Consider the following 26,514-nt stretch of genomic DNA (forward strand, 5'->3'; position numbering starts at 1 on the left):
ACCCCCAGATATCGTTAGATACCATGGAGGGGTCACAGAAAGTTGAATATCACTGATCTGAGAGTAGGATCCAGAAAGAAGTAGCGTTGGTTTCTGATCAGGTCATCCTCAGGTACCAACCCAGCAGATTTGGCAATATGGTGAAGCACCCAAGGAGAAAGCAGAGTGGTGAGTGGCTTCTGTCCACATCTCAGCAGGCGTTTAACTTAACTTCCTACTCAGTTCTTGTTTTTCATTCAAATGTCTTTGTTCTTCCCAAGGGAATTTTTTAATTTGGGACTTGAAACCAGATTTATCTGTTATTGTAGGGAGACTTCTACAGAAGCTGTGTTTTAGAGGCCTCCAAAATCTAGTGGGGGTACAAATATTTATGTATAAATATCATATTTATGTCATTTCTAAACTCCCAAGGGAAAAATTTCAATTCCCAGTTTACCAGAAATTTAAAATACTTATTAATTCAGTGACTACTATCCCACAGCAAATTGATATAAATAGGAAAGGTTAAATGTTGACTGGTGCTTAGACATTTCGTAGTTACATTAAAATTAACTCAAACTGACAGCGGCACATTAACCTGAGTCACACCTTTGAGGAATTTACCTTCTAAATTTGATTTTTTTTTTTCCATCTCCAGGGCCTTAATGAGAGTGTGTTAATACACATGACTATTTTACAATGATAGCTCTAAATAATTTATTTTTTATTTCATGAAAGAGAAATACACCTTAGAAAAACAAAACCCAAGATTTGATTTTATTTTTAAAGCCATATTTTTGTGCTAGTAGCACTTAGATTGCTCCATAAGTGAGACCCATATCTGCATTTCATTACCTGGGTTTGTTCTAAAGAAGATTTATTTTTGTTCTGTGAATAATTTTTGACGGTTCTTGTACATGTACAGATACAGATAATGTTTGAGGTCTTTTATTGATATTCCTACAAAGAATACAAATAAACTTTAACTTTAAACATTTCAGACTAAAGTTGCTACTGTATTTGACATATTACTATTTTCTCACATCTATCTGGGTGATTAGGATGCTTAGAGAAAAAGCAGAAACAAAAATGCATACAGGAAAATCATCCTGAAGACACAGTTTAAGAGCAACGTGTCTTTGAGTTCCCAAACTTAGAGGGAAAAAACAGAGGTAGGACAAATAACTGGCATATATTTGCTGTGGTAACACCCTTAAAGAACTCATTCTAGAGAACTTGAAATCTCTTTAATAACTAGTGGCTGGTAAAGAAAGTGTCCCCCAGTTTATTACTTCTGTACAGCCCCATCTAGCTTCCCAGCCACTGTTGTCCTCCCTCAGTTCCCCCAGGTGGAGCAGCGGGGTTTGTTGCAGCATTCTTGTTCTTTGAATGAGGTTTTGTTCTTGCTGGTCAAGGTAACTATTCCCAAATATCCCATCTTCTCCTGCTTTACTTTTTCATCTTAGGAAATCAGGTTCCATATGTAGTTTTCTTTTGCACTGGGCTAGGATCTGAAATTTCATCAGTCTCTTCACATATTGGAATTATTTCTACTTCTATTCTACCAGCAGTTAAAAAGCTAAAATTCACTCAAAATCCAGTGAAGGTTATGTGAGAAGGGAACTCCAATCAGTTCTCTTTTTTGTTTATCTCAATGCCGACCCATTTTAGGTTAAATTGCTGGTGACCTAAGGTAAACTTTAAGGCTTCTTGGATCTGAAAGGTCAAAAAGAGAGAAACTCAAAAAGAGTTGATAGTAACTTAGGGTCTAACCCCAGTCTACCTGTATATCCTTTATGTCTAGCCATACTATTTATTTTTCTTACCCTTTCTCCAACTGCCTAGTTTTTTTTTTATTACAAAAGTTTATTTTTACATCATTTTGTAATTTTTTTTTCCATCTCAATTGTAATCCCCGCGGGTTTCCCATCACCAAGTCACCCGTGTGCCATCACCATAATTCCGTGCATTTCCCTCTCCCCCCCCATTTTTGATCCCATTCCCCACTCCACCCCCACAAAATGTTTCTGGTATATGGTTGTTCATTATTTTTGTTATTTTCTCGCCTGGTCCATTATACTCCTGCTATGAGTGAAACCATCCGGTATTTTTCTTTCTCTTTCTGGCTTATCTCACTAAGCATGATTTTTAGCACCTTCACCAATGGAAAAAGTACATAAATGAATGGTGGTAGGATACCACCTCCACCTGTGGTAGCAAAAGAAGATGACAGAGGAGACAAAAAAAAAGATCTGCTGGGTGATTCTCTGTCTTTACTGTTGACCAGGATCACTGAATCATTTGAGAACTTCTAAAAAAAAAAAAAAAAAGAGTATGGGCTCTCCCTGGTGGCACAACGGGTTAAAGCACTGCACTATGAAGCTCTCTGAAGCCACTACAGCACAAGTTCGACCCCCAGGCAGGGAGCTGACCCATATGTAGTAGCAAACCTCTACTGACCCGCCCTATTCCCCTCAGCAGTGTATTTAAGTAGGTCTGCCTGTCCTGCTCCCCACTCCTCTGGTAAAGCCTCTCACTACCCCTATACCTCTGACCTATACCCCAGTTCTGTAAGCATAAATAAATAAATCTTTAAAAAAAAGGGAGGGGGGATGGTGCCTCTTAGAACACCACCACACAACAGTTAAGTAGAGACTCTAAAAATAGGCAAGGCCTTTTTTTTTTCTTTTTTTTAATTTCTCCAGAAGCATCTAACTTCAGTCAGGCTTAACTGAATCCAGTATCAAAATCAAAATCCAGTATCTATACAGTGTTTTCTCTGTCTCTGTCCCTGGAGCTGGGATAAGTTATCAATAGGTGTTGCCTACCCTTTAAAATGTCACTAAAAGTGATAGTATGTACTGTACCTCCCCCACACACACACATGTATGCATGTCCCCATCAATTCCATCTTTAAATCTTTGAGAGAAATTCTTCCATTAATATAGGCTAGATCTATATTCCAAAAGGTAACTAGAGATGGGATTGCCCATTATGACCCCAATTTTTCCAAAATTGGCTTTAATGTAAAAAGAAAATAGCTGGTTTCTGATTTTGTTTCTCTCCTGGGACCTCCATAGGCCTAATACTTCCCATTACAATCTTACTGCTTGAAATTTTTCTTAAAAATGTCCTAATCATTTTTCTTTAAAATGTCCCAATCAATTTGGATACTGTATTGTCTCATTTGTATCTGTTCTTCCTTCAATAGCACAATGCACCAGAAAGCTCTCCAGTTCCCCTGGCCACACCCAAACAGGCGTGAGTGCTCATGCGTGTGTGCTTATAGTTGTAATATACACACACATGTGCACACGCACACACACACACACATACAGCATTCTTTTTGGACCCTGAGTTTGTGAGATTTTAAAACAAATTGCCTGGATGCTACTCGTTTTGCCTATGAGTAAACTACAATACATTATCAAATGCAGATCTGTTTTCCTTATCTATAAAATTATGAATTTGGCTTCATGACCTATAGAGAACTCTCTAGCTCTGAGGTCTTAGATTATCTAATAAATTACTGAGGCCATAATCAAAAATCAGCTTGGGGCTTTAACACAATATTTAGAGACAGTTCCTCACAATCTCCCATCCCACAATATTTTAAAAGAACAGGGAAATAAGGTCAGTAATATATGAATATTCAGAATTATAACAGCTACTGGTTATCATTAATTGAGCACTTATTCTGGGCCAGACAATTTGCTAAGTACTTTTTAAAGACTACTTGATTTAATCATACCAACCATGTGAGTTAGGTATTGTTCTAATTCATGAGGAAACTAAAGCTCAGAAAAAGAGTTTCTTGCCCAAGGTCACGCAACTAAGTACAAAGGCAAAATGCAAATTAGGTCTTTTTGACTGTGCTGAGAGCTCTGGAAAAAATAAGAAAAGATTGGAAAAGATCTTGGCACATAAGTCGACCTATTACCAATGAGCCAAAGTAATGGCCGTGGAAACAGATGAGCTCATTTTTCAAAACTTCTTCTCTAAATACATTGGTTCTGGCAGGCCTGCCTTGCACTGTCAAGCCTTCTGACTGATCAAAATGAGAAGTGAGCAGAAATTTCACCTCACTCAAAAACTGGTCTTTCATCTCTTCTGGGTCAGTCAAAGCTGGGATGTTAAAATCTGCTTTCAGGACTCCAAAGTGTTGCCCTGAAAAAGGAAGTGTACCTGACTCAGATGCAATATGGTAAATTAGGGTTTCAAAAAGGAAAAAAAAAAAAAAAGAAACTGCTGAAGAAGAAAATATTGAGCCATGATTAGGACCAGCCAACCAGGGCTGAAATAAGTCTCAAGCCGGTCACACTGGCTCTCCTCCCACATCCTGCCTCCCACAAGCAATTCTTTTCTGGCTCCTGTATTTCCCTCTCTCCTTTTATTCTATTAAATAGATGTATCTCCCCATGCTGAAAATATTCATCTCTCCCTGGGCCCACATTTCTAAAGGCCAACTGTACCATAGAAAACTCACTAAGTTCTCAGCACCTATGGACAAGCTCACCTTCAGCTGGAAGCCACTCTGATCATCACAGGAACTAGAGCCTCAAGCAGGGCGACTTTGTATTTATTTGTACAGCATGTTAATGCTGATTAAGTACCTTCATCTAATCATCTCACGGGGTGCCTGCAACAACCCTATAAGGTAGGCCACATTGTTCTGACTCTTCCTCTTGGCAGATAAATAAAGGGAAATTATGAAGTGAAGCAATTTTCTCTCCAAGCTTCACAATGGACAGGGAGCCAACACTGGGGGGTCCTCATCCTTGCCTCCCAACATTTCCTTCCTTCTTCCTGAAACTGTTTCGGGTAACCATGCTAAAGAGTGGCTGTCCAGAATAACTTCTAGGTGGTTAAGAGTGGGAACTTGGTAACCAGAAGCAGTTACCTGATTCTGGTTCTGGAGCTTTGTCTTCAGACTCGGGGCCTTCACATGGGCTCACATGTTGGGCCTGAGTGACTGAAACTGTAGTTTTTCTATTGGAGTTGCTAGCTGCACTGGTTACAGCTACAGGAGAGAAAAACAAAGGTGTTGTTTCAAACACAACTGGGAGCAAGGAGGCCTGAGTTTTGTGAAGACCCACACAGGCAGCCTGTGCCATACTCAGAGTGACTAGAGGAAGCTTCCAGTGTGGGAAGCTCTTCCTTTCCTGTCTTCCATGACGTGCTCCCTCACGCTTATTCCCAGCCATCTAGAGCAGGAGGTGTGGGGTTTGGCCAATACTAGTGTCATTTCTCCTCAGAACCAGAAGTTTTCTTTCAGTCTTACTACGAAAGACCCAATGCCATATGTTGTCTGCCAGCTACATAAACCCAGGGACACCCAGGGACCCCAACATCTCCACCAAACGATAGCACCTCAGACTCAAAAAAGTATTCCAAAACCAGTTTCAGCCTCCCCCAGCACTGTCCTCTACCCTGCCTGGCAGACCATCTGCTGAAGCTCCAAGTATCACCAACTAGGATCCCTTTGCCCCTCTCACTCTCACATTCAATCACCAAAGCCCTGTCAGTGCCTTGCAGATGCCTTTTTTCCCAAAGAAAAATAACAATTTTGGGAGGGTGTTGTACTGTAAAATAAGCAAAAGTATCACCTTCCTTGACCCAGGGATGACAACCACTATTGACAGTTTGCTATAGGAAGCCCTTCACATAGGAATTTTCATGTGAATGCATAAAGACCTACCTTATTCTCCCTGCACAGTGTGTCATCGTATGTACTGTAACTTATAACCACCAGCTTTGACTGCATATCATTCACTATAATAAACAGTGCTGCACCACGCCAGTGTAAGTGTGTGGAGGTGCATGTACATGTGTGCCTGTGCTATTATCTCCTTGATAAACTTCCAAGGATGGAATCTGTGTCTGTGAGGGTGTGCACTTGTCAGAACTAACATGCCTTTCCAGAGTGGTGGCTCCAGGTCCTTCTCCTGTCAAGACTGATCACTGATTTCCCCACATTCTCATCAGAAGTCTCGCCCTTTCTTTGCCAAACTGGTAAGTAGACAAATTGGAAAAAAAAAAAATCTTGCTGGGCATTTCTGTGATTCAACAAAGAAAAGCATTTTAAAATTGTGTTTGTATTTCTATTCAAATAATGTCACTTGCAAATGTTGTACAATCAATTCCCTCACCTCCCTCTTCGCATCACTGCCTCAGGTGGGTCATATTTCCTCTCTGGCAGCCTGTACACTGTCTGTCCCCACACATAACTTCCTGTCTCAACTTCCTGCCTGGCCCATCTCTAAATACCCTCTTCTTTCCTCACCCAGAGCAGCATAAATGAATGAGTAAATCTGTAAATCCAGGAACAACATCTCATCACCTGAATGTCAGATCACTGCTACATCTCACATGTTTCTTGCCTGATCATCTTTTCTTTCAATACAGTCTGATTATATTACATGTACATTATGTATAATGTTGAATGGTGCTTTTTCCTTGTAGCATTCTAATACAAGCAGTGACCCAGCTCATGACCAACTTGTTGCTAGAAACTACACATCTGATCATTTGCTCACTTGCCAAACACTGCAGGTGGTTCCACTGACTTTAAGAGCAAATCCCTCAGAACCTGCCTCATCTACGCTTTCCCCCATTTCCTGCCATTGCTTTCCCCCATAGGTGACCTAAACACCAATCACATCAGACTGCTTACCATTCCCAAACCACACTCCTTCTGCTTGTCTATGCATAAGCTGTTCCCTCTGCCAGGAGGCCCTTTTGATTTTGCCATCAGATGCAGTACTTCATTACCTCTTACCCAGTGAACTGCCACCTTCTCGGCTAGAATGAATGATTCACTGTCTCATTAGGGCTCTTGGTTCTCTCGCCTACTACAGCATTTACTGCACTGTTTTGGCTGTCTCTGTTCATCCTTATACTCAGCTCTTTTTAAGAACAGGAAACAAGTTCTGTGCAGCTTCATATCCATAGTTAAATGCATGGTACAAAATTTACTCAGGATTGATGAATATAATCAACCACCAATGTGCCAAACACTATTTTAGGCCTGGGGAAAATGCAGAGGCGTAAAACAGTCCCCACCCTGTAAGTGGGGACTCCAGTTGTGATCATTCATAACCATTATAATTAATAAAGAGAAGGAGAATGAGGCCAGCCGTGTCTGTTGAATAAGGTAAGGACGGAGGCAGGAGGCAGAATGAATCACTAAACATCTCACTAAGGAATTCAGATTAGAATGTTAGTAAGTACTGAGTGTCTGCCAGCTGCCAGACACTGACTTGGTATTTTTCTTCATTTTAAAGGTGAGAAAAATTAAGTTTCAAGAAGTCTGGCTACGGGTACACTGTAAGAGACAGCATTCAAACCCTTGGCTGTGAGACTCCTGCAGCCAAATCAGAGTGCTGCTTCCTTAGATCAGCCCATCCTAAAGTATTACCCAGGGAGAGTAGAGGATGCACTAGCTCTGGCCAGACAAGCCGCACTACAGACTGGACTGGAATGCGGCCAGAACAGGGGGCTAAGGGCCATGCAGTACACCTGGGCTCTCAGCCTCCCCTGCCTATGGCCTGAGCTTGGAATTGGGCCTTGGTTTCCCACAAAGAGTGATGGCTTCAGGAACAGGCCAGAGCGGATCCCCACCCCTAGGTCTCGAGCTCGCACCTGTTTCTGGCCCTGGCCAGCTCCCAGAGGACTCCGTGCTCCCTGTTGCCAACTCAGGGTTCGTGGTTGTCCTTTGGGGCGCAGCGGAACTCCTTGGACTGGAAAACTCCGAGGTTCGCTCTTCCACCCACAGAGGGGTAGAGCTGTGGGCCCCGCTAGATGTGCCGGCTGGGGTTGCCGAAGCTCTGTGAGTTGAACCGATCAAGAGGTTCAAGGCAGCCTCCCTTGTAGTCCCCGGCCTGCTCTGCGTAACCGGGCGTCCCAGGGACAAAGGGACTGCCGCTGGGCTCCAGGCGGAGGCCAGAGGGGTCCCTGTCTCTTCTTGGAGATCAGAGAGGTCCTCTGGGGTCGTGGGACTCGTGGTGGGAGTGGCCCGGGTCCTGGGACTGAATACCACGATCTTGCTCAGTACCAGCGGGGTCGAGGGCCCGAACTCGGGGGTCAAGGCGGCCCCTGGGACCTCGCTTTGGGCCAGAGGACTCAGGGCAGTGGGGTCGGTGAAGGCACCGGGTGCTCTGGGGTCAGCGGGCTCCGGGCTGAGTCGCAGCGGGATCGGCCTCTCAGAAGCGGGGTCCTGCGAGTCTTCCGCCGGACTGGCGCCAGGCCCTACAGCAGGAGACAGGCTTCTGGGCGGCCGCAGCACCAGAGTTGGGGCAGAACCTCACTGCAGCGCCAGGATGTCCACGGATAGTGACCCACGGCCCACCCACGTGCAAAGCCTGTGGCCGGGATCCCAAGACTCGCCCGCGCAGAGCAAAAGGGAAGCCCTGCACCCGACTGTGGCTCCCGCGCCCGCGGCAACCTTGGGCTCCTCCACATCCCGACCCTTTATTCCATGGCAGACAGTGGGGTGCAGGGACCCCCTAATGAGCCCACTAGATACCACCTGGGAGGCTTGCAGATCTGGGACAGCCAAGCCCGTGCCAGATTGAATCTTAGACCTGAGACAGGAAGCTGAAGGCAAGTTCCTACCCCTCTTACCCCTCCCTGAAGGCAGGACCCCCACCCTCCCATCGCTGCCATCATGACACTCTTCTTACCTTTGGGTGAAGACCACCTTTCTTAGCACAACACTCACTCCCCCACCCCCACCCACAGAATCTGGATCTCCTGGGTCAGCAAAGCACCCGTCCTTACCCTTTGGAAGCTAGCCCCACCTCTTTATACAAACACACCTGTAGGAAATCCTGCCATAGTTACAGGAGCTGGGTCTCCTCCCCTCCTCAGTGACCCCACGGTGCCTCCCACCACACTAAATGCCACCTGTCAAAAGCCTTCTTCCCAGGGGACCAGGTGATTTGCAGAACTTGCCCTTTCTCTTCTTTGTGTCCCCAGGGTAAAGGAAGCTCTGGAAGACTATAAGCAAGTCCCCTGACTTATCTGTGTCCTCGGAAAAAGGACCATAATACCTTTGACTGATGTAAAGAAGCCAGAAGACCTGTGATTTTGCCCTCAGTTATCCTACTAAGCTTCGGAACTCGGGAAGCAAAATGAGGAATAGCTGTGAAGATGTTTCAGGAATTCAGAAATGCTAAAGAGAGGGTAGCACTGCCATTCCCAGGCAGGTCCCCGCACATCATCTCAGCAATCATCCATCTCTCCTCCCGGAGGAACTCAGAATTAGGAGGGATTTGACAGGCAGCTCTACTGTGCCTCCCTCTCTGGGTGTCCAAATTCAAGCTTGCTCTCCACACTTTTCCTCAGAGTACTGCTCAGCATTCAACCATCTGCCTCCGAGGCCAGGACCTCAGCACCTCACCCAACACAGCCCCTCTCAGCTCTCCCTGTCCTGGAGCTGTAAGCTTGGTGGCCCAACTTCAGGATGGGTTTGAGGTGGTCTAGCCCTCCCTACTCCCAAACCCACCTCACACAGCCGGGGAACACACAAATGACCTTTGGTTGCTGCCAGCTTCCTGGCCTACCACTGGCCCTTCTTTGAGGAGCTCATGGGCCCACCCTGGGTGGCCACAGACAGGCCACACTCTCCACTTCCCATGCCCGGGATACCCCAGAGTCCAGGCAAGAACAGGTTTAGGTCACTCAGACAGCAGAAAATGGTGGTATACTTGGCCTGGGTGTTGTCTCTTTAATTATGTCTGAGGAGTGAGTGAGAAAGAGCAGAGGGAGCTCTGCCCACGCCCGGTGTCCAATGGACTCATCTGCAAAGAAATGCAAGAGCAAGTGTGAGACAGGGTGGGTGGAAAACACACTGCACCCCCAGTTCCTCATGTCCAGCAGGCCTGTGAGAAGCCCCGCCAGGCACTGATGGACCAGCCCCTCCCAACACAGTAACAAAACTCAAGAGAGCACAATTATCCAACACCTTTAATCTTTACAGCAGCTCTTCTGGGAGGATCCATTGATCTTTCCTACTTTACAGATAAAGATCATGATTCTCATCAAATTCAAAATACAAAAAGAAACAGCCAAGAATAGGCAAACCCACAGAGACAGGAGGTAGATTAGCATTGCAAGAGCTGAGGCTGGGAAGAATTCAGAATGACGGCTAATAGGTAAGGAGTTTCTTTGGGGGGTGATAAAAACGTCTTAAAATTAGATAGTAATGATTCTTGTACAACTTCAAGAATTTACTGAACCCCATGGAATTGGACACTTCAAAAGAATGAATTTTAAGGTATGTGAGTAATATCAATAAGGATATTACAAAAGAGAAAGAAGAAAAGGGGGAGAGAGAGGGAGGAAAGTGTAGGGTCTGCCCAATAGGGTGAGAGAGGCTTTGCTCAGTGAATCCAGAGCAGGGCTCTCATAGCCTTGGTATGAGAACTAGAGTTCCGTCAAGGCCTGGGAGCCTCTGCAGACCTATGCAAGAATGCAGGTTGTTTTGAATTGAGAGCAGTGAGGGCCTGAAAGCTAGGAGAAGCTGTGCTGCCCTCGCCTGCAGCCCTTGCCCATTGATAATTGTAAAAGAGATCTCTGTCCTAAACTTTTGTCCTTTTCCTAATTGGAGAGGCAATCACTAATCCTGCTTTCCTGACCTGGAAGATTGAGGGGTGGGGCGGGACATATATGAGGCTCCTCATCCAGGTGCAAGCTTGTCAGTAACATGTTCTCTCCCTCTGAGAATTCGTTTTCATGTCTGAGTAAGGATGAGGTCACCCCCTCCCAGTCCACTATGTGAAGTCTCTCTGTCTCTGTCCTTGTTGCCTCAGGCCCCTAAACAAAGGATCAAAATGCCCTGTCCACTCCATTATGCCTTAGAATTTAAAACCACTTAAAGTCTCCACACGTGTGTTGTTGATTTTTTCCTTTGCTAACCCATCTGATACTGTTTTGATTACTCATGAAGAACCCAGAGAGGCAGGGGGTGGTTTCCTTTGCCCCCAACAGAAGGAAGAAAGAAGAGAAAAGGCGAGGGCAAGACAGGATGAGGCCTGGTGCTGAGGAGACGTCACCCTAGATCCTGAATAAGCAGGTAGGCCCCTGTTCCCCATGCGTTCACAGTGACAAGGGCAAGAGCAATGGCTAGTAACTGCCGCATGCTAATTCGGTGCCATAGTTCTACTGGGTCTAGTCTATCCATTCTTTCATTCTGTCTCCAAAGCCATCCTATGAGGCAGGTGTCATCAATCCACTTATTAACTGTTCAGATGAGGAATAAGAGGCTGAGCCACTGTCCATCTTACTTCAGAAGGGTTTCCTGATGACAAAACCCATGGTTTTAACCAGTAAGTAATTGTGGCTAATCGCTGATGCCCTAAGGCTGGATGGACTATGCTCCATTCCTTGAGGATTTTCTTAAAGGTAGCAGGAGACTCAGATCCCTCCCTCAGATTTTGCAAGGACTTTCAAAAGTCTAGCCCCAGCGTCTCCTATTGCCAAATGCATTCCCCATCCCTTCTGACTTCGCTAGCTGAGCCGGAGGGAGCCACCTGTCACGTACCATAGAAGCAGATGAAGGGTCTCTGGGAGAAGCAGACCTCTGAATAAACTCGGGGTGGATAGCGGGCAAAGATGCCAAGCCCCGCACACAGCCCTGCCCCCATCTGGGGCACCTGCAGCCAGTCGGGGATGCTGTCACCCAGGTCACTGGACCAGCTCAGCAACTCTGAGTCTGCATTGAAATAGAGGCCAATCCAGGCCTGGTTCTTGGTGGTGATAGACTTCAAGGCCTCCTGGCCCGCCTCGTCAGTCACCCTCTGCAGGTCAGCCAGGTCGGTGTGGTGGCTGCGGCAGTACTGCAGCGCCTCCATCCATGTCTTTTCTTGGTCAAATCGTATGAAGGTCTCTCCATTGATCTGGACCACAGCTGGGGAGAAAGATACAGAACAGGCCTGGGGCCCTGGTCTCTTCTATGCAGCCCTCACTGTCCTGGGACAGAGCTCTGATCTGACCCTGCTGCTTTCAAAACACGAGGCTTAATCAAACCCAAAATTTGATAGGTGGACTAAATACCAGAGTAAGGATAGCTATCATAACAGCAGTGGTGGGGCAGAACACTAGGAAAAGCAGGGGTTAAGAGCTCTTCATGACTCAATGGCCTTACTAGTTAAGTTGAAATCTCAGTTTCTTCATCTGTACAATGGGATGTAAGGATTAAAAGTAGACATGTCTTTATAATGCTTAGGACAAACCACACAAAAGCTAAACAGTCAATAAAGTGGTGGTTGCTCTTTGGAGGGAGATGATCAGGGGCTTAAGACATCCTGGTTTGGAGTCAAGCTCATTTGTAAGTTCCAGGATTGTGCCTGCCCAACTGGCTCTCAGGAAGTTTCAGGGCTGAGGCAGAAGAAAGGATGCTGTGGTGTTCCTTATAACACCACAGGAGAGCCTGGGAGAAGAGGTGAATCTAGCAACGGACAGAGCCTTCCTACTGAAGAGGGGACCCACAGCCAGTCCCCACTGCCCCAGCAGCCCACAATGCCATCCCCACAGTTTATCTCTGACCCTGCAGGGACTGGACTGGACCACTTGCCCTCCTCCTCCCCTTTCTAGATTGTTCTATCTGAGGTGCCCACACCCACCACCTGTGAGTGTAGCCAACAAAGCTAGAAAGTGCTTTGGCAAGACCTGAGGGCTTGATACCAGAGCCCTGGAAAAGGAAACACTCCTGTTTGCAGACTTGGGAGTCACAGCTCAGATTCAAATAATACCCAACACTGACCCACCCACATGTTCACCTAAGCCGGGTGTGATTTGCCTGCCATTTCCGTTAATGCTTTCCCTATCTAAATGAATGGTTTCCTTTCCCTTGAAGCATGTTCCAGGCCTGGCCTCTGCATCTTTTGAGAACCTCACTATAATCCTGAGATGTAGATGATAGTGACTTCAGTTTACAGAGAGAAAAATGGGGCTATGGGAGGTGATGCCTTGCTAAGTGTAAGACAAAGGCAGTCTGGCTCCTTGGAGACCTATGTCACTGTCGCTCTGCAAGTCCCTCATCCATATTCTGTGCATGCAGAATACCTCTTCACAAGCACCTTGATGGAGAAGTGTATTTCTTTTGTCATAGAATTTCTCTATGCTAGACAGGAAAAAACAAAAATGTTTTAAATACCAGGGCAGTGATAACCAGAGGGAGAAATCCCCCTCACCAGATGGCTTGGCCGAGCTGTTCTCCCATCAGCCACTGAGGCTGGGGGTGGGGAGTTGCTTTGGAAGAGCTGGGCCAGGCTCTGTAGCTCAGCCTCTGGGTTCATCTGAATAACAAAAACTTTGATCCTCTCAGTGGATTCCGCCTAAGGGGCAAAGCCAGGGTTTCCCTCAGGCAGGCAGCTGTGAATGGAGCAAAGGGAGGGCTGAGGGCACAAAGCAGCTGAGGCCTTCCTGTTACAGGGTAGCCCAGAGTGGACTGGGCCGCCTGTCTGTGGGGCCTCACCCCCTCGCTCACAATTTAGTTACACTGCAGGTACATACAAAAGGGTCAATAACGGGTTTATTTTCAAAAGGGGAAAGGAATAGGAAACAGCCCAGGGAAAGAGAGCAGAATATAAAGTAAGTGGAATACCTTACAGCTAGGCTGACTGAACACACCAAGTCACGCGGTCCAGAGAGTTGCTTTTCAAGCGAGAGAGCCAGAGAGCGTGAGATGCAATCGTGCCCTATTTATCCTCCCAAATGTCCCAGAATTCCTGCTAGCTCCACCCCTGGGTCCTCGCAGTTCTCTCCCTGGTACTGCTGGGAATTGTAGTTTCCAATCACTGGAGTAGGGGGTAGAGTCCAGAAAGCTGGAGTAGGGGATGGAGTCCATAAGACTCTGCAGAGTTCCTTTAGGACATCCTTCCCCTTAACATTCCCAGCGCATCTAGGTGGACAAGTCAGAGGGAGCGTCTAGGCGGGTACCTGCCTTCGGAGAGGTGGTCAGGCCGAGAGCGGGCTTCGTGGTGAGGCGGTGTCCCACAGAGGAGTCTGTTAAACAGAGGCACATGGTTGGTGTGAGGCTGGAGCCAGCCTGCACCTAGAACCCTGGAGAGGCTTGGCTTCCTTCGCCTCCCTCCTCCCCTCTTCCCTTCCTCCCGCGCACTCTCTGTCTCCCCCTCTTTTTTTGCTCTGGAAAAGTAACCCTGGAGGACAGGGCAGGCCAAGTGACCCTGAACACTGAACACACCATAATAGCAGAGGAAAGGCTTCTGTGCCGTGCATGAGGCAGCCCCCAGGGTGGGAAAAAGTTCCAAGGTGGCGTACAAAGTGGCACAGATGCCCTCCTTGAAGACAGGCGTGGAGCTCCATTCCAGCGGAGTGAAGACAGAGCCGCTGGACCAGACAAGACCCTTGATGTTCACATCAAAGTAGAGGCCGATCCACGCTTCGGTGCTGCTGGTGAGGGAGTAGAGTTCCTTTATGCTGCTCACGCTGCCCATGCTCTGCAGGTCGGCCAGGTCTGTGTAGTACAGCTGGCAATACCGCAGGGCATCCCGCCAGCTCAGCTCCTGCTTAATCCTCTGGAAGGTCTTGCCATTGCTTATCAGCTTCAGGGCTGGAATGGGGTGATTGTTGCACTGTCACTGGCTGCCCAACTTCTCTGCCCCAAACTAGTCCTCCTGCCAGCACCTGTATTCACACTCCTCAGCCTCTGGACCTTTGCATATGCTGCTCTTTTGGCCTCGAAGGAATGATAATCCTGTCCGCCCTTCCCCAGTCCCCTGTTTTTCATACTCTCATTTCTCTCTCCCCTTTGCCCATCTAACTCCTCACCCCTTTGACCATCCTGTGCGGGTGCCTTCTTATTTGTACCTTTGTTAGTGCTGAATAGCAATAGATGGTCTTTACTGAGCACTTGTGCTATGCTGTGCTCATCAAATCCTTCCATAACTTTCTAGGAGAGGGATCACTAAACCTGTTTAACAAAGAGAGAAACGGATTCGCAGAGAATCAAATGACTATGGGCAGGACCCAAAGACCCTGGGTAGGGCTCCCAGGCTCTGGCCCTTCACCAGCATGAAACGGCCCTCCCTGATGGAGGGGTCAGGCACTCAGGCTGCATGTTAGTTATTCACACACCTATCCCCAGGTTCACCCCACGTCATGACCTGAGTCTCTGTGACTGGGACTAGATTTCAGTATTTTTAAAAAACCTAGGGAAAGGACCTTTATGCTTGTCTGTCTCTATTACCAGTTCTAGGCAACAAGGGAGTGAAGAACCAGCCTTATTCATCATTATATTCCAGTGCTCAGCATGGCAAAAAGCTCCATGTGCTGAAAATGAATGATGAATGAATGGACTGATGAATAAATCAAACCTCCCAGGAACCAACCTAAGACCTAGATTCTCAATGCTTCCTTCCTCTCTCCCTCCCTCCACTCATTCCCCCTGTGAGCAAAGCCAGGCTGTCAACAGCTGCTCTTCTGCCTGTGCCTCAGGGTGGGAAGGTGAGAAGTGGAGGGGAATACAGGTTTAGAGCCAGGAACTTGAAGGATCCCAGAATTTGAAAAACTAGATGCCAGATTTGCGAGGAGAGGAAAATAAGACTGAAGAATGGGGCACATAGAGTGACAGAAGTGTGCAAGAGGGCATGGAGGGAGGCCAGGGGAAAGGGGTGAGGAGACACTTGCCTACAGGAAAAAAGCCACTGACACCCACCTGTGTCCAGGACACTTGCCAAGGAAAGCTGCAGAAGCCCTGCACCAATGGGAGAAAACAGGAAAAATCACTTTCTTCTGTTATGTCATTCATGTTGATATCCTTTTACCTAATTCTGCTGAATATTTTAAGATCACTGACATTGATTTTAGGATCTCATGGGTCACAGTACGCAGTCTGACAAAGCCCACCACTCCCCACCCCACACACCCATACCCACACAATGGCCTCCCCTGACTTTGAACACTGTGTGCTGACAAACCCCAGATTCTCACCCTCATCCCACCGGCCTGAGCTGGGGGTGTGTCCCAAAGCTGCATGCACCTAGGGTTTACCCGCCCATCCTTCCAGAACACCCAGCTCAGTAAGTGGCACAGCTCGCTCCAGCACCTCACCCCTCACCCAGGGGTCCCTGCGAGGCCCCCCTGTCTCGCACTGCAAATCCTGTCATTTCTAGGGCCAGTGTGAATCTTGAACATTCCACTTCTTTCCACGCCCACTGCCGCCCTCACTCCAGTCACCATCCTTTTGCTGGGACTGACAGCAGGCTTCCCAGAGCTCCCCCTGCTTCTCCCCTGGGCTGTCTCAGTGCGCTTCCTAGTCTGCAGCCAGAAGATTTCTAAGGACACCCCCAGGTGTCAACTTTGTACCTTCCCAGGTACAACTTTTGGGTCTCTCGCTCAGCCCCAGGCCCACCAGTCCTGGCTCTGTTTTGGAGGAAGCTTCTTTGGCCTTTGCGTTTGCACCTCACACACCAGACTCCACACCTGTGGCCTTCCCCAGGTTCTTCCCTGCACTGAGGAGCCTTTCCTTGGCTTTATTCTTCATGGTTCCTCCCTTCATCCTTATGCTCAGCCCCAATTTCCCTTCCTCAGAGAGACCACCTGTCTGCTTGGCCTAACCGATCCCCACGTGCTTCCTGCTTCTCTGTATTTGTCACATTCTGTGGTGTATCTTGTTCCTTGTCAGTCTTTAGCCCCAACGAGAGTGGAAGCTCAGGAAGTCAGGGACCTCTGTGGTACCTAACAGGCTCTTCTATATTTGTTGGTTAGAGGCGTACATGAAGCAATAATGAGGAAAATTTTGTGTGCAGAACAGCATGCGAAAGTTCTGGATCCTGAGTCCCTGGGTTGGGAGGGGAAGGTGAGAAGGGTCCTGTCAGCAGCCGAGGCAGAAAGCAGGGGGGGCCCAGTCAGCTCTCACAGAGCCTGGACATTCGTTTATTTCCATTCTGTCCCCTTCAGCCTCAAAATCTGGGAGCCTTTGAAGAGAAGCACCCTCCCTGAGACCCAAACCCTGGACATGGACACCAGTGGGTCCACTTGCCTCTGCCCGATTTGGTGGAGATCTTTTACCTGCTAAGCAGAGGATGAGGGGCAGCATCTGGATCTGCATGGCGCTGTGAGGGCAGAAGCACCTGATTCTGGCAGAGGCAGCTGCTCCTGCTCTTCTGGTCATTTCTTCTTTGCTCTTCACTCTCCTCCTCTTTCTTACCCAAAACGACAGATTTTACTAAACAAATAATGGACCAGGGCCTCCTGCATGTCAGCCAACATCTGGGGAAGGAACCAGAATAAAGCAGGTTCCGGCCTTCCTGTAATGTGCAGGCGGGCAACAGGATCAGATGAGCAAAGGAGGGAAAATATGGGTCACCCCGTGGGGGTGGCTGCTGGGGGATTAGAGGGCTGGGGTAGGGTTAGATCAGACCCCTGAGGTCCTTAAGCATATAACCTGTACAGAGACAAAGGATGGAGAGAAAAGAAGTTCTCAAGGAAGAAAGAACGGGCTTGTGGACCAGATTAGGCTTCACTGTCATCCAGCCCAGTCTCACACAACTGCACACCAGGGAGAGAGTCCATGAACCCCAATTTGCAGGTGAGGGAGTTGTAGCTCAGGAAAGTGAAATTACTCACTGAACACAACCTAATAGAAAGCATCAGAGCAGCAAGTCCAGCTTGAGTGCCCAGAGTCCCTGGAAAGCACGATGTGAGGGAGATGGACCCCCCCACAAGTGCCACTTGAGGAATGTCAGAGACCCCCATCCTGAGATAGTCCCCTGGCTCCCTAATTAGGCCGGGACCAGAGATGAAGGTACACTGTGTAGGGATTGAAGAACAGTCCGTTCTCTCCCGCCCCTCTCCACACCCAGTGTCTCCCTCCTAACATCCTGTTTATGTCCACAGCTCTCTCCCTTCTGCCACCCCCAAGGCTAAGCTTACAAAGCCAAAGCCTGGAAGAATCTTTCTGTCCTCCACCCCTTGCCCCTCTAGAGGAAAGGGCAAACAGCCCCTCAGCCTGAGAGGCAAAAGAGAAGGAGGAAAAACTTGTTCATGTTCCCACAGTGTCTCCATCACAGTATGTTCTTGGGTAGTGCCAGCCTCAGATGACTTCATCCCAGTGCAGAACTGGTTCGTGCCAGGACCTCTTGGAGTCACTCCCCACAAACAAAAGAGAACCTGATGACCCTCACTGGAAACCGCGGCCGCCCGGACCCTATACTTGGTTGTTTGCTCTGTGTCTCCAGATGTAAGGGCCCTGCGAGGTGCCCAGGCTTTCCATCTGGGGGTTGCAGAATCAGTAAGTGGAATGAGGGGGTGGTGGTCTGGGAGGGGTTTGACCTCTCCCCAAGGGCAACACATGGCTTTGAGGCTGAAATTCCATGTATATTTCTTCCCCATCTCCCCCACCCTCAGCCTGCCTGAGCCTAGGGAGCAGGGACTGAACCATAGAGCTCAGTATAACGAGTCCAGCAAAACCTTTCACTGAAGCTTAGGCATTAACCTTGGTATTAGGAGGATTTAGTGTCATTATTCCCTTTGAAGTTTGACTCTTACCTGCCCTGTCTGGTACCTAAGATCCTGAATACCTGAGAAATGAGGAGCCTTGGACAGAGGGGTGGGGGTTAGGGAGGACACCCTGCTCCTGGGGTACAGGTTTCACTGGTGTTGCATCAGGGAACAGAAGGTTAAATGGAACTGAGAGTGGGGGACTGAGCAGGCTTCCTAAGCCACCCAGGAGCAGACACTGGGCTTCCACCAGCCTCAGGAAGCAGTGGTTCCTGGAAATGCTTGTGGCATCTTCTCCCCCCAAGTGGGAATGCATTTCCACCCAGACACAGACTATAGCATCTCTCTCCCACACTACACCTTTCCTCCCACACCAGCTAGCTCTGCACCCCCCGCAGAGGAAGCCAGTCATTCCCACACTTGCTTTGTCACTGGGACCGCTCTCAGCACCCCGAGAGTAGGCAGGGGTTCTCATGCAAAGCTCTCTACTGTCTGGGGTTCTTTGTTAGTGCTAAAACCCCAAATTCACACATTTAGAGATCAAATTGACTTTATTAAATGATTCATGAATCAGGCAGCATCTGTCTAGGAGCTGCAAGTTCTTACACAAAATGGAGGGTATTTATAGACAGAAAGAGGTTATTATCAAAAGAAAAGACTATTTCAGGTCAAGCTGCCTTCCTCCAGAGGAAGGCAAGAGGGTTTTATCATGCAGATTTCCTCATTGGTGCAGATTGATTGGTTCAGGGTGACACTTTTGGGAGAGATTGAAATTGCAGCAGATATTAAGTCGATGGGGACTGTCATGAAGGACTCCATTTTCGGTCTGTTTTTCCTATTTTTAACAATGGGAATGAGCATTGTGGCCACCATACCCACACCAAGCACAACCTGGGTGGTTTACCCTGAGCTTTGTTACTTTAAAATAATAGAAAATACCTATATTGGTTCCTGCCCCTGTTCCTTGCACAGCGCTCCTAAATGCCATATAATGTCTGGGTGATTGGGGTGTCTTTTGTCACCAGAAAGTTCATGTGCTGATGAGAAACTTGGAATTTGAGAGTTAATGATTAGTCAAATCTGCATAATAAAACCTCCACAAAATCTCAAAAGGAAGGGATTGGTGAAAGTATAGATCTAGGGAATTGTGCTCCTGGGAGAGGTTATAGAATCCCCAAGTCCTGTTCCTCCACTTTGCCTTGTGCATCTCATGGTCTGGTTGTGTCACAGGGCAACCCAGTGTGAACTGGGGGTGTCTGTGGGTCCTCACCGGCACTTACTATTCAGTTGTACTGCAGACACACACACAAAAGGTCAACAATGGCTTTATTTACAATGGAGAAAGAAAAGGAATGACCCAGGGAAAGAGAGAGAGAGAGATGAGTTAACTAGAGCATCCTATCAGTTCCCCTGACTTGGAACTCCAGTAGCACACTGAAAGCTCATCAGGAGCCAAACGACCAGCCACCAGCCACCAGGCCAAGGGAGACAGAGCCACTCAACATGGCTCCCTTATATATATTTCGAGTCCCAAAATGGTTGCTTAGTTCTGCCAGTGGGTCATCGCAGTCCCTCCCTTTGGTGTTTCTGGGAGCTGTAGTTTCAATGACTGGAGTAGGGATGGAGTCCATAAAACCCAGATCTGCAGAGTTCATTCAGGACATCCTTTCCCCCTAACAGTTGTTGCCAATGAAGTGAAATGTAAGAGAAACTTTTTTCTCAGCTCTAGTAAATTAAGCAAGCCCAGAGGGGAAGGAATTGTGGATACCTCCAATCTGTAACTGGTCAGCATCACTGGCTACAACCTGGATTTGCAATTGGCAAGTTTGGAGGTGGAGGTTGTCTAGGGGGACTGAGTCCTTATTGTGGAATCTGACACTATAGGGGAGATAAAGCCTGGACTAAGTTAAATTGTACAGCACCCAGTTGGTGTCATGGAGAATTGCTTGTTGTGCGGTTGCCCCCCACATCTGGTTATTATGAGTAGGGTAGAAAAGAAACCCAGGAGGAAAGACTTGGGGAGAGAAGCTCCCTAAACAATCCCTTATCTGCAAAATGAGAGGAATAATAGCTACTTGACAATGGTATTATGATTATTAAATGAAATAATCTATGGGATGGATTTGATACACTATACCAATTGTAATGTGCAGGAAAATTGAGCCTCTTGTTTCTAAATCAACTGTTTTGAGATGAACATGTGATAAAATGCAGCATTTGACTCAAGCAGTTTGACCCATTTCACAGACCACGTGTACCAGTGTGACCAACTCCACAGTTAGGTTATTGATAACGAGGCCATCGCCTGCACCCCACCACAATTCCCTACTGCCCTTTGCAACAACCCCTCCCTACCTCAGCCTCAGGCAATCACTAACCTGTCATTATAGATTCATTTTCCAGAATTTATTTCATTGAAATCTCAGTCAGTAAAATGTCTACAAGATTCACCATTGCTGAATGTATGGGTAGTTTCCTCCTTTTATTGACAAGTAGAAAAAGACTGCAATTTGTTTATTTGGCCTCCTGTAGGTACCTTTGACATGGTTTCCAGTTTGGGACCATTATGAAGGAAGCAGCTATAAACACTAGTGAACAAGCCTCTGTGTGACTTTATGTTCTTGTTTCTTTGGGGGATATGTCCAGGGATGGGACTGCTGGGTCCTACAGTTAAAAACTTACAAGAAATAGCTAACTCTCTTTCAAGACAACTGTATCATTTTCCACTTTTACTAACAATGCAGGAGAGTTTCAGTTACTCAGATAACTGCACAACACATAAATAAATCAGTTTAATTTTGACTCCGAGCTCTCTCTCTCTGCCAAGTAGGGATGAAATTCAACCTCATCTATTTTCAGGGCTTTTCCCAAGACACATGCATATGAACACAAGCCAGCCCACACTGGAGAAGAGAGAGAAGCCCCGTCTCACTGCGCCGTCTGCTCTGCTTGCACAAAGACCCACCGCCTCCCAGGTCTTCTGGTTATTTAGGTATTTGGGTCTCCCAGCCCTGCCATGGCTGATCCCTCCCGACAACTGAGGATGAGCCCAGAGTCTGGGACCCACACAGTTGCCCTAGTAAATGTTTCCTGGTTTAATATTATTTGTCTAATTTAATGATTTTTCTTTTCATTAACACTATGTATATTATCTCTGATTTTGATGATGTTACCTCTCAAGTTGTTAAAATCTGCCTGTGTGTGCAGGTAAACATTTGAGTTTGCTCTATTCTGTTTCATGTAATTTTCTTCCACAATTATGTCATCCTAATAGTAGCTTCAAGGACAGTAGGCTCATTGTTTTTCCCTTTAATGTCTTATCTATTTCATTTTAAATATGAAGTGGGGGTTCAGGAGGAGGGAGTTGTTTGAGTAGATACTACATGTAAATGGGTATGTCTATTCCTCGACCCTTTTCCCACCCCACCCCACCCTCACATGTTCCTGGGGTTATAAATCAAAAAGAGGAATCCTATTACTTCTGTTAAGAGTTCTTCTTGTCCTGAGAGACCCCAGCCTGGAATAGGGAAGGCATGAAGGACATTGTCCTTTGGAGAAGCTACAGTGCCATACTCATGACATGTTTTGCCTGATTTGATTCTAGGAGGTACTTGACCATTATCTCATTTTCTAGATGAGGAAACAGGTTTAAGGAGCCCAAGAAACTTGCCCAGGGTCATGGAAGTCACGTAGCAAGTACCTAGGATTTTAAGCTACATCTGTGTGGCATTATAGTCGAGGTGCTTGGCCAACAGGCTTGTGTTGCCCAAAGCTGCTTTCAAGGCCTCATCTTAGGACTACTGAGTCAGAATGGGAAAGCTAGGGCCTCTCTAGTGGCAAAGGGGTTAAAGTCTCAGCGCTAGCAAGCTATCACCAGCCACTGCAGGATGAGTTTGATCCCCATCCAGGGAGCTGACCCACATGTCCTATGTCACCCACTGCTCCCCTCAGCAGTAGATTTTAGTGGATCTGCCTGTTGTGCTCCCCACTCTATCTCTGGTGAATCCTTTCACCCCCTGCACCGCTGTGCTACACCCCAGTTCTTATGTGCATAAGTAAATAAAATAAATCTTTTAAGAAATGGGGGAAACAAGGGAGTCCCTGCCTGTGTGTTGTGCATGACACCCTCCAAAGGGCAGGCAGCCTCCTGTACTTATTTATCTTACTGAATCCCAATCATAAGTCATAAAGTGGGAAAAGCTACTGGCTGTGAAGGTCGGAACGTTCTCATCTCCACTCCCTCAGCAGGTGGTGGGAAACATTATTCATTCTTTCAGTTAAAGAGCTTCCTGGTCTGTAAAACAATAACAACAACAGTGCCTACCTCTTTGGGTTGCCATGTGGATTAAATATACACATGCAAACTGCCTGATTAGATACTAACTGCTTTATTACTGTGACTCCCCATATTCTTGTAGTTGAATCCTCGACAAGTTCAACCTGCAGAGAAGCTGGCAGATGACCAGGAAATCACTCAACCTCGGTATCCAGGTTACAGGTCACAGCCCCTTTTCAGGGTGATTAGCTATGGCACAGGCCATTGTCTCCCTGTGCCTGAGCTACCCGATCCTCCTATAATACCAGGCAGCCTGGGACACTGTACACCTACTTGGCAAACAGGTACATGATGTGCAAACAGGCTGAGGAGGTAGGAGACTGAGAGGCTGGGGCAGGGCTTCTCCCATGAGGACAAGCTCAAAGCTGCGGTTTGAACTTTTGAAAGGTTTGCAGTTTCTGGGCATGAGCTCAGAAAAAGCTGTGACAGAGGAAGGTCGTGGCTGAGGACTGCTCCAGGGAAGCTGGAAAACAGGGTATTCCCTTCTGGAAATGGAGATCACGAGGTGTGGTACTGTGATTTGTAAGAAATATATATTTGAAAATAAATATGTATTTGGGCACTCGATGGCCAAAATGAATTACTCCTACATATTGGGTCTCCATCCACATCTCCTAAAGACTTGAGCGTTGAGGGCCCTAAATGTTCAGTGTTAACGGTGTCTCTTATGTGAATGAGATGCCTCGGAAAACACCTGAAGATGGAGGCTGGTTGCCAAGGCAACCAACCAGTAACTAGAATGTAGACTCTCAGTCCCACCCCCAGAGCTCTGGAGAGGGGGAGGGGCAGGAGACTAACTTCAATTGCCTGTGGCCAGTGATTGAGTCAGTCAGGCCTGTGTAATGAAGCCTTCTTAAGACAAAGGAGGGGCTTCAGAGAGCAACCAGGTCGGTGGTTCCAATGCCTGCAAGTGCAGGGCACATTCACTGTGATTCAGGTAGATGACAGGTAAGGAGCGTCCTGGAGCCCTCTGTGAATTTTTCAGGTTTTAATGCTCTCTCAGGGAACCAGGCACACAGGCACCCCAGGCAGGGATGCAGGCAGGGATGCTGGGTCGGCAGGGGCAGACAGGGGAGGAGGGTTAGGAAGCAGGCAGACAAGGGAGCCCCCTAATCTCCCACGAATCTCTCTCTCTCTCTCTGGGCTCTCTCTGGCATTCTCTCATGCTCCTGCTGTTCCTGTAGTCACTTGTCTTCTCATCTCCGTCCTTACAGCCAGCCCTCCTGTGGGCTCAGGCGTGCGCTCATGCACACGCACACACACCCGTGCTCAGGTGTCCATAATCAGGCCTACACACCCGGGCCCATGCTCCCAAGCGCCTCCTATGTTAACATGATCAAGGCCATGGGTGATAGCCACAGAGGCCAGTGGCATGAAAAGCCTGATTAATTCACTTACTCTACAGAGGTCATGTGGAGATTTGGGGCGAATGGTGCACCTAGAGAGACACAGAAGTTCTGAATTACTTCTCCACAGCTTACCTTATGCATCTCTTCACTCTGGGTGTTCTTAAGCTATATCCTTGGCCACAAATCAGTGTTCTGGTGAGTAAGTACATTTGCAGTTCTCTGAGACTCTGGTAAATTAATAGAACCTGAGGTGGGGATCTGTGAAACTTTAATTTATGGCTAGTGGACCGGAGGTGTTGGTAATCTGGGCTTGTGGCTACATCTGAGTCTGAGGAGGTGGTAACTCCCTGGTCCATCACAAGCACAGGAAACGACCTGGACTTGTGGCTGGGCATCTGAAGTAGAGGGCAGTCTTGAGAGACCAAACCTTTAACCTGTGGAATCTGGTGCTATCCCCAGGTAAAAATGGCAGAATAGAGTTGAACTCTCAGGCCCCTTCTGGTGGAAGAAAATTGTTGGTGTGAGGAGGCCTTGGGATACCCATATAGGAGGGTATGGACAGGTGTCTCCTGCTAGAGAGATGAGTGCAAGGAGACAGAGCACCAAGAAGGAGCAGGGGAAGAGATGTGGTCCCTCCCAAAGTCCTAATTCATGACGCTGAGTAGAAATGTCTTCTTCAGAGACCACCTTGCTGTTGACACCATGGTGGTAAGGTGGGAGAAATTTCTCCAAGACAGGCAGGACCATATATCAGAAGACAGTCTGGCCGGGGCTGAGTGGGAGCGGCCGAGAACTCAGGGCCTCTGTTAGGACTGCTCTGGAAGGAGGACAGAGGGAGGGGGTCTTAGGTCAAGTCTGTGGTAAGTTACCCTAAGATCAGGCTGGTCCTTGCACTGAGAACAAAGGAAGGAAAGGTGCTGTGCCCCAACAGATGAAGTGATGTCAGCAAGTCAACAGCAACAGGTAATGGGCTGCATTTCACCTGTCGACTCAGTTGGGCCATGGGATATCAGATATTTTACTAAACATTATTCCTAATGTGTCAGTGTAGGTATTCTGGATAAGATATTAACACTTGACTAGGTGGACTGAGTAAAACAGATTGTTCTTCCAACATAGATGGGTCTCATCAAATCCATTGAAGTTCTGCAGAGATGAAAAGCCTGAGGATGCGCTTTTTCTCTTTCTAAGAGGAGGCATCTCTCTCCTGTAGTCTGATGAGAACTCACACCATCAGCTCTTCTGGGTCTCCTGCCTGCTGATGGCAGATTGTGGGGCTTCTTAACTTTATTAATGAGCCAATTCCTTAAAAAAAAAAACTATAAATATTTATACACATAAAAATATATCAAATATATTTTTCTTTTCTATTGATTTTATTTCTCTGGAGAACTCTGACTAATACAGATAACCAAATCAAAGACAACATTGAAGAGCAGAGCGCCTGGCAGGGAGCAGCCAGTGAGCTTACTGAGTAGGAGGGCCCATGTCTGAGCTGTTTATCATTGGTGCATGTGGAGTGCAGGGCTTTTATTTTTCCAAATCTCTGAGCACTGAGAGCTGAGGGAAACCGACATACAATACTGAGTTGTATTTGTGAATGTGTTACATTTTTGAAAACCTCATTATTTCCTGGAATAGGAAACTGTAAGACCTAGCAGAACAAGAATGTGAATGTGATACCTACAGACACACTCTGACCTATCAGCTTGATATATATATGCACAGCTCAAAGGCCACCTTAGAGGATGCATATGTTTAAATCAGTATGCACTGCTGTATTTAGTGACAAGGCCAGGTAAAGGGAGACTTGTGCCAAATGGAACGGAGAAGGCTGATCTGGTAGGTGGTGCACTGGGGCAGGCTAGGGACGCTTTCTGCTGGAAGGAAGACCCACTTGATATGTGGGCACAAGTAAACACTGTCTAGGGCCAACATGGAGGGTGGTGCCACTGGCAAGTGGAGGACACTATAGTGTCATCTTCAGAGGTGTAGGCAAACGTGGGCAGTTGGCATGTGGTGGGTAGTGTGGTCTGGCGTGGCTCCTACATGGGGCTTAGAGAAGAACCTAGCTCTAAAGGAACCAGGGCACTGGACAGTGCATCAGGAAACTCAGTGAGAAGGCCAGGAATGGGGTCCAGAAGAACATGGATCCAGGACAGGTTCATGTCCCTCTTCTGCGGTCCCTCAGCACTCTGTGCCATTGATGCCTCTGCAGCCCCATCAATACGGACCAAGGCTATGTCATAATTATATCCAGGCCCCTGGAGCCTAGCAGAGAGCTTGACACCTAAGTGCTCAGTAAATATGTGCTGAATAGAGAACCTGAGATGTGTCCCTGCCTAGTGAGTCAGAGCTCCTTGCTAACCGTAATCCTGGCCCTGT

General features: G+C 47.4%; 1 protein-coding gene across 1 annotated transcript; it reads right to left on the reverse strand.

Moving 5' to 3' along the window:
* Positions 1–1,608: 1,608 nt before the first annotated feature.
* Positions 1,609–17,053, reverse strand: LINC00083 (long intergenic non-protein coding RNA 83). Its single transcript, XM_012728917.1, has 8 exons — positions 16,985–17,053; positions 14,186–14,576; positions 13,921–13,986; positions 11,522–11,887; positions 7,621–8,226; positions 4,880–4,999; positions 3,920–4,146; positions 1,609–1,695 (listed from the first exon to the last, which is right to left on the reverse strand). Exons 1-8 carry the CDS (start codon positions 17,051–17,053, stop codon positions 1,609–1,611), a joined length of 1,932 nt encoding a protein of 643 aa, XP_012584371.1.
* Positions 17,054–26,514: the final 9,461 nt, after the last annotated feature.

This window comes from Condylura cristata, unplaced genomic scaffold, assembly GCF_000260355.1.
Source record: "Condylura cristata isolate star-nosed mole 26May11 unplaced genomic scaffold, ConCri1.0 scaffold00024, whole genome shotgun sequence".
NCBI lineage: Eukaryota > Metazoa > Chordata > Mammalia > Eulipotyphla > Talpidae > Condylura > Condylura cristata.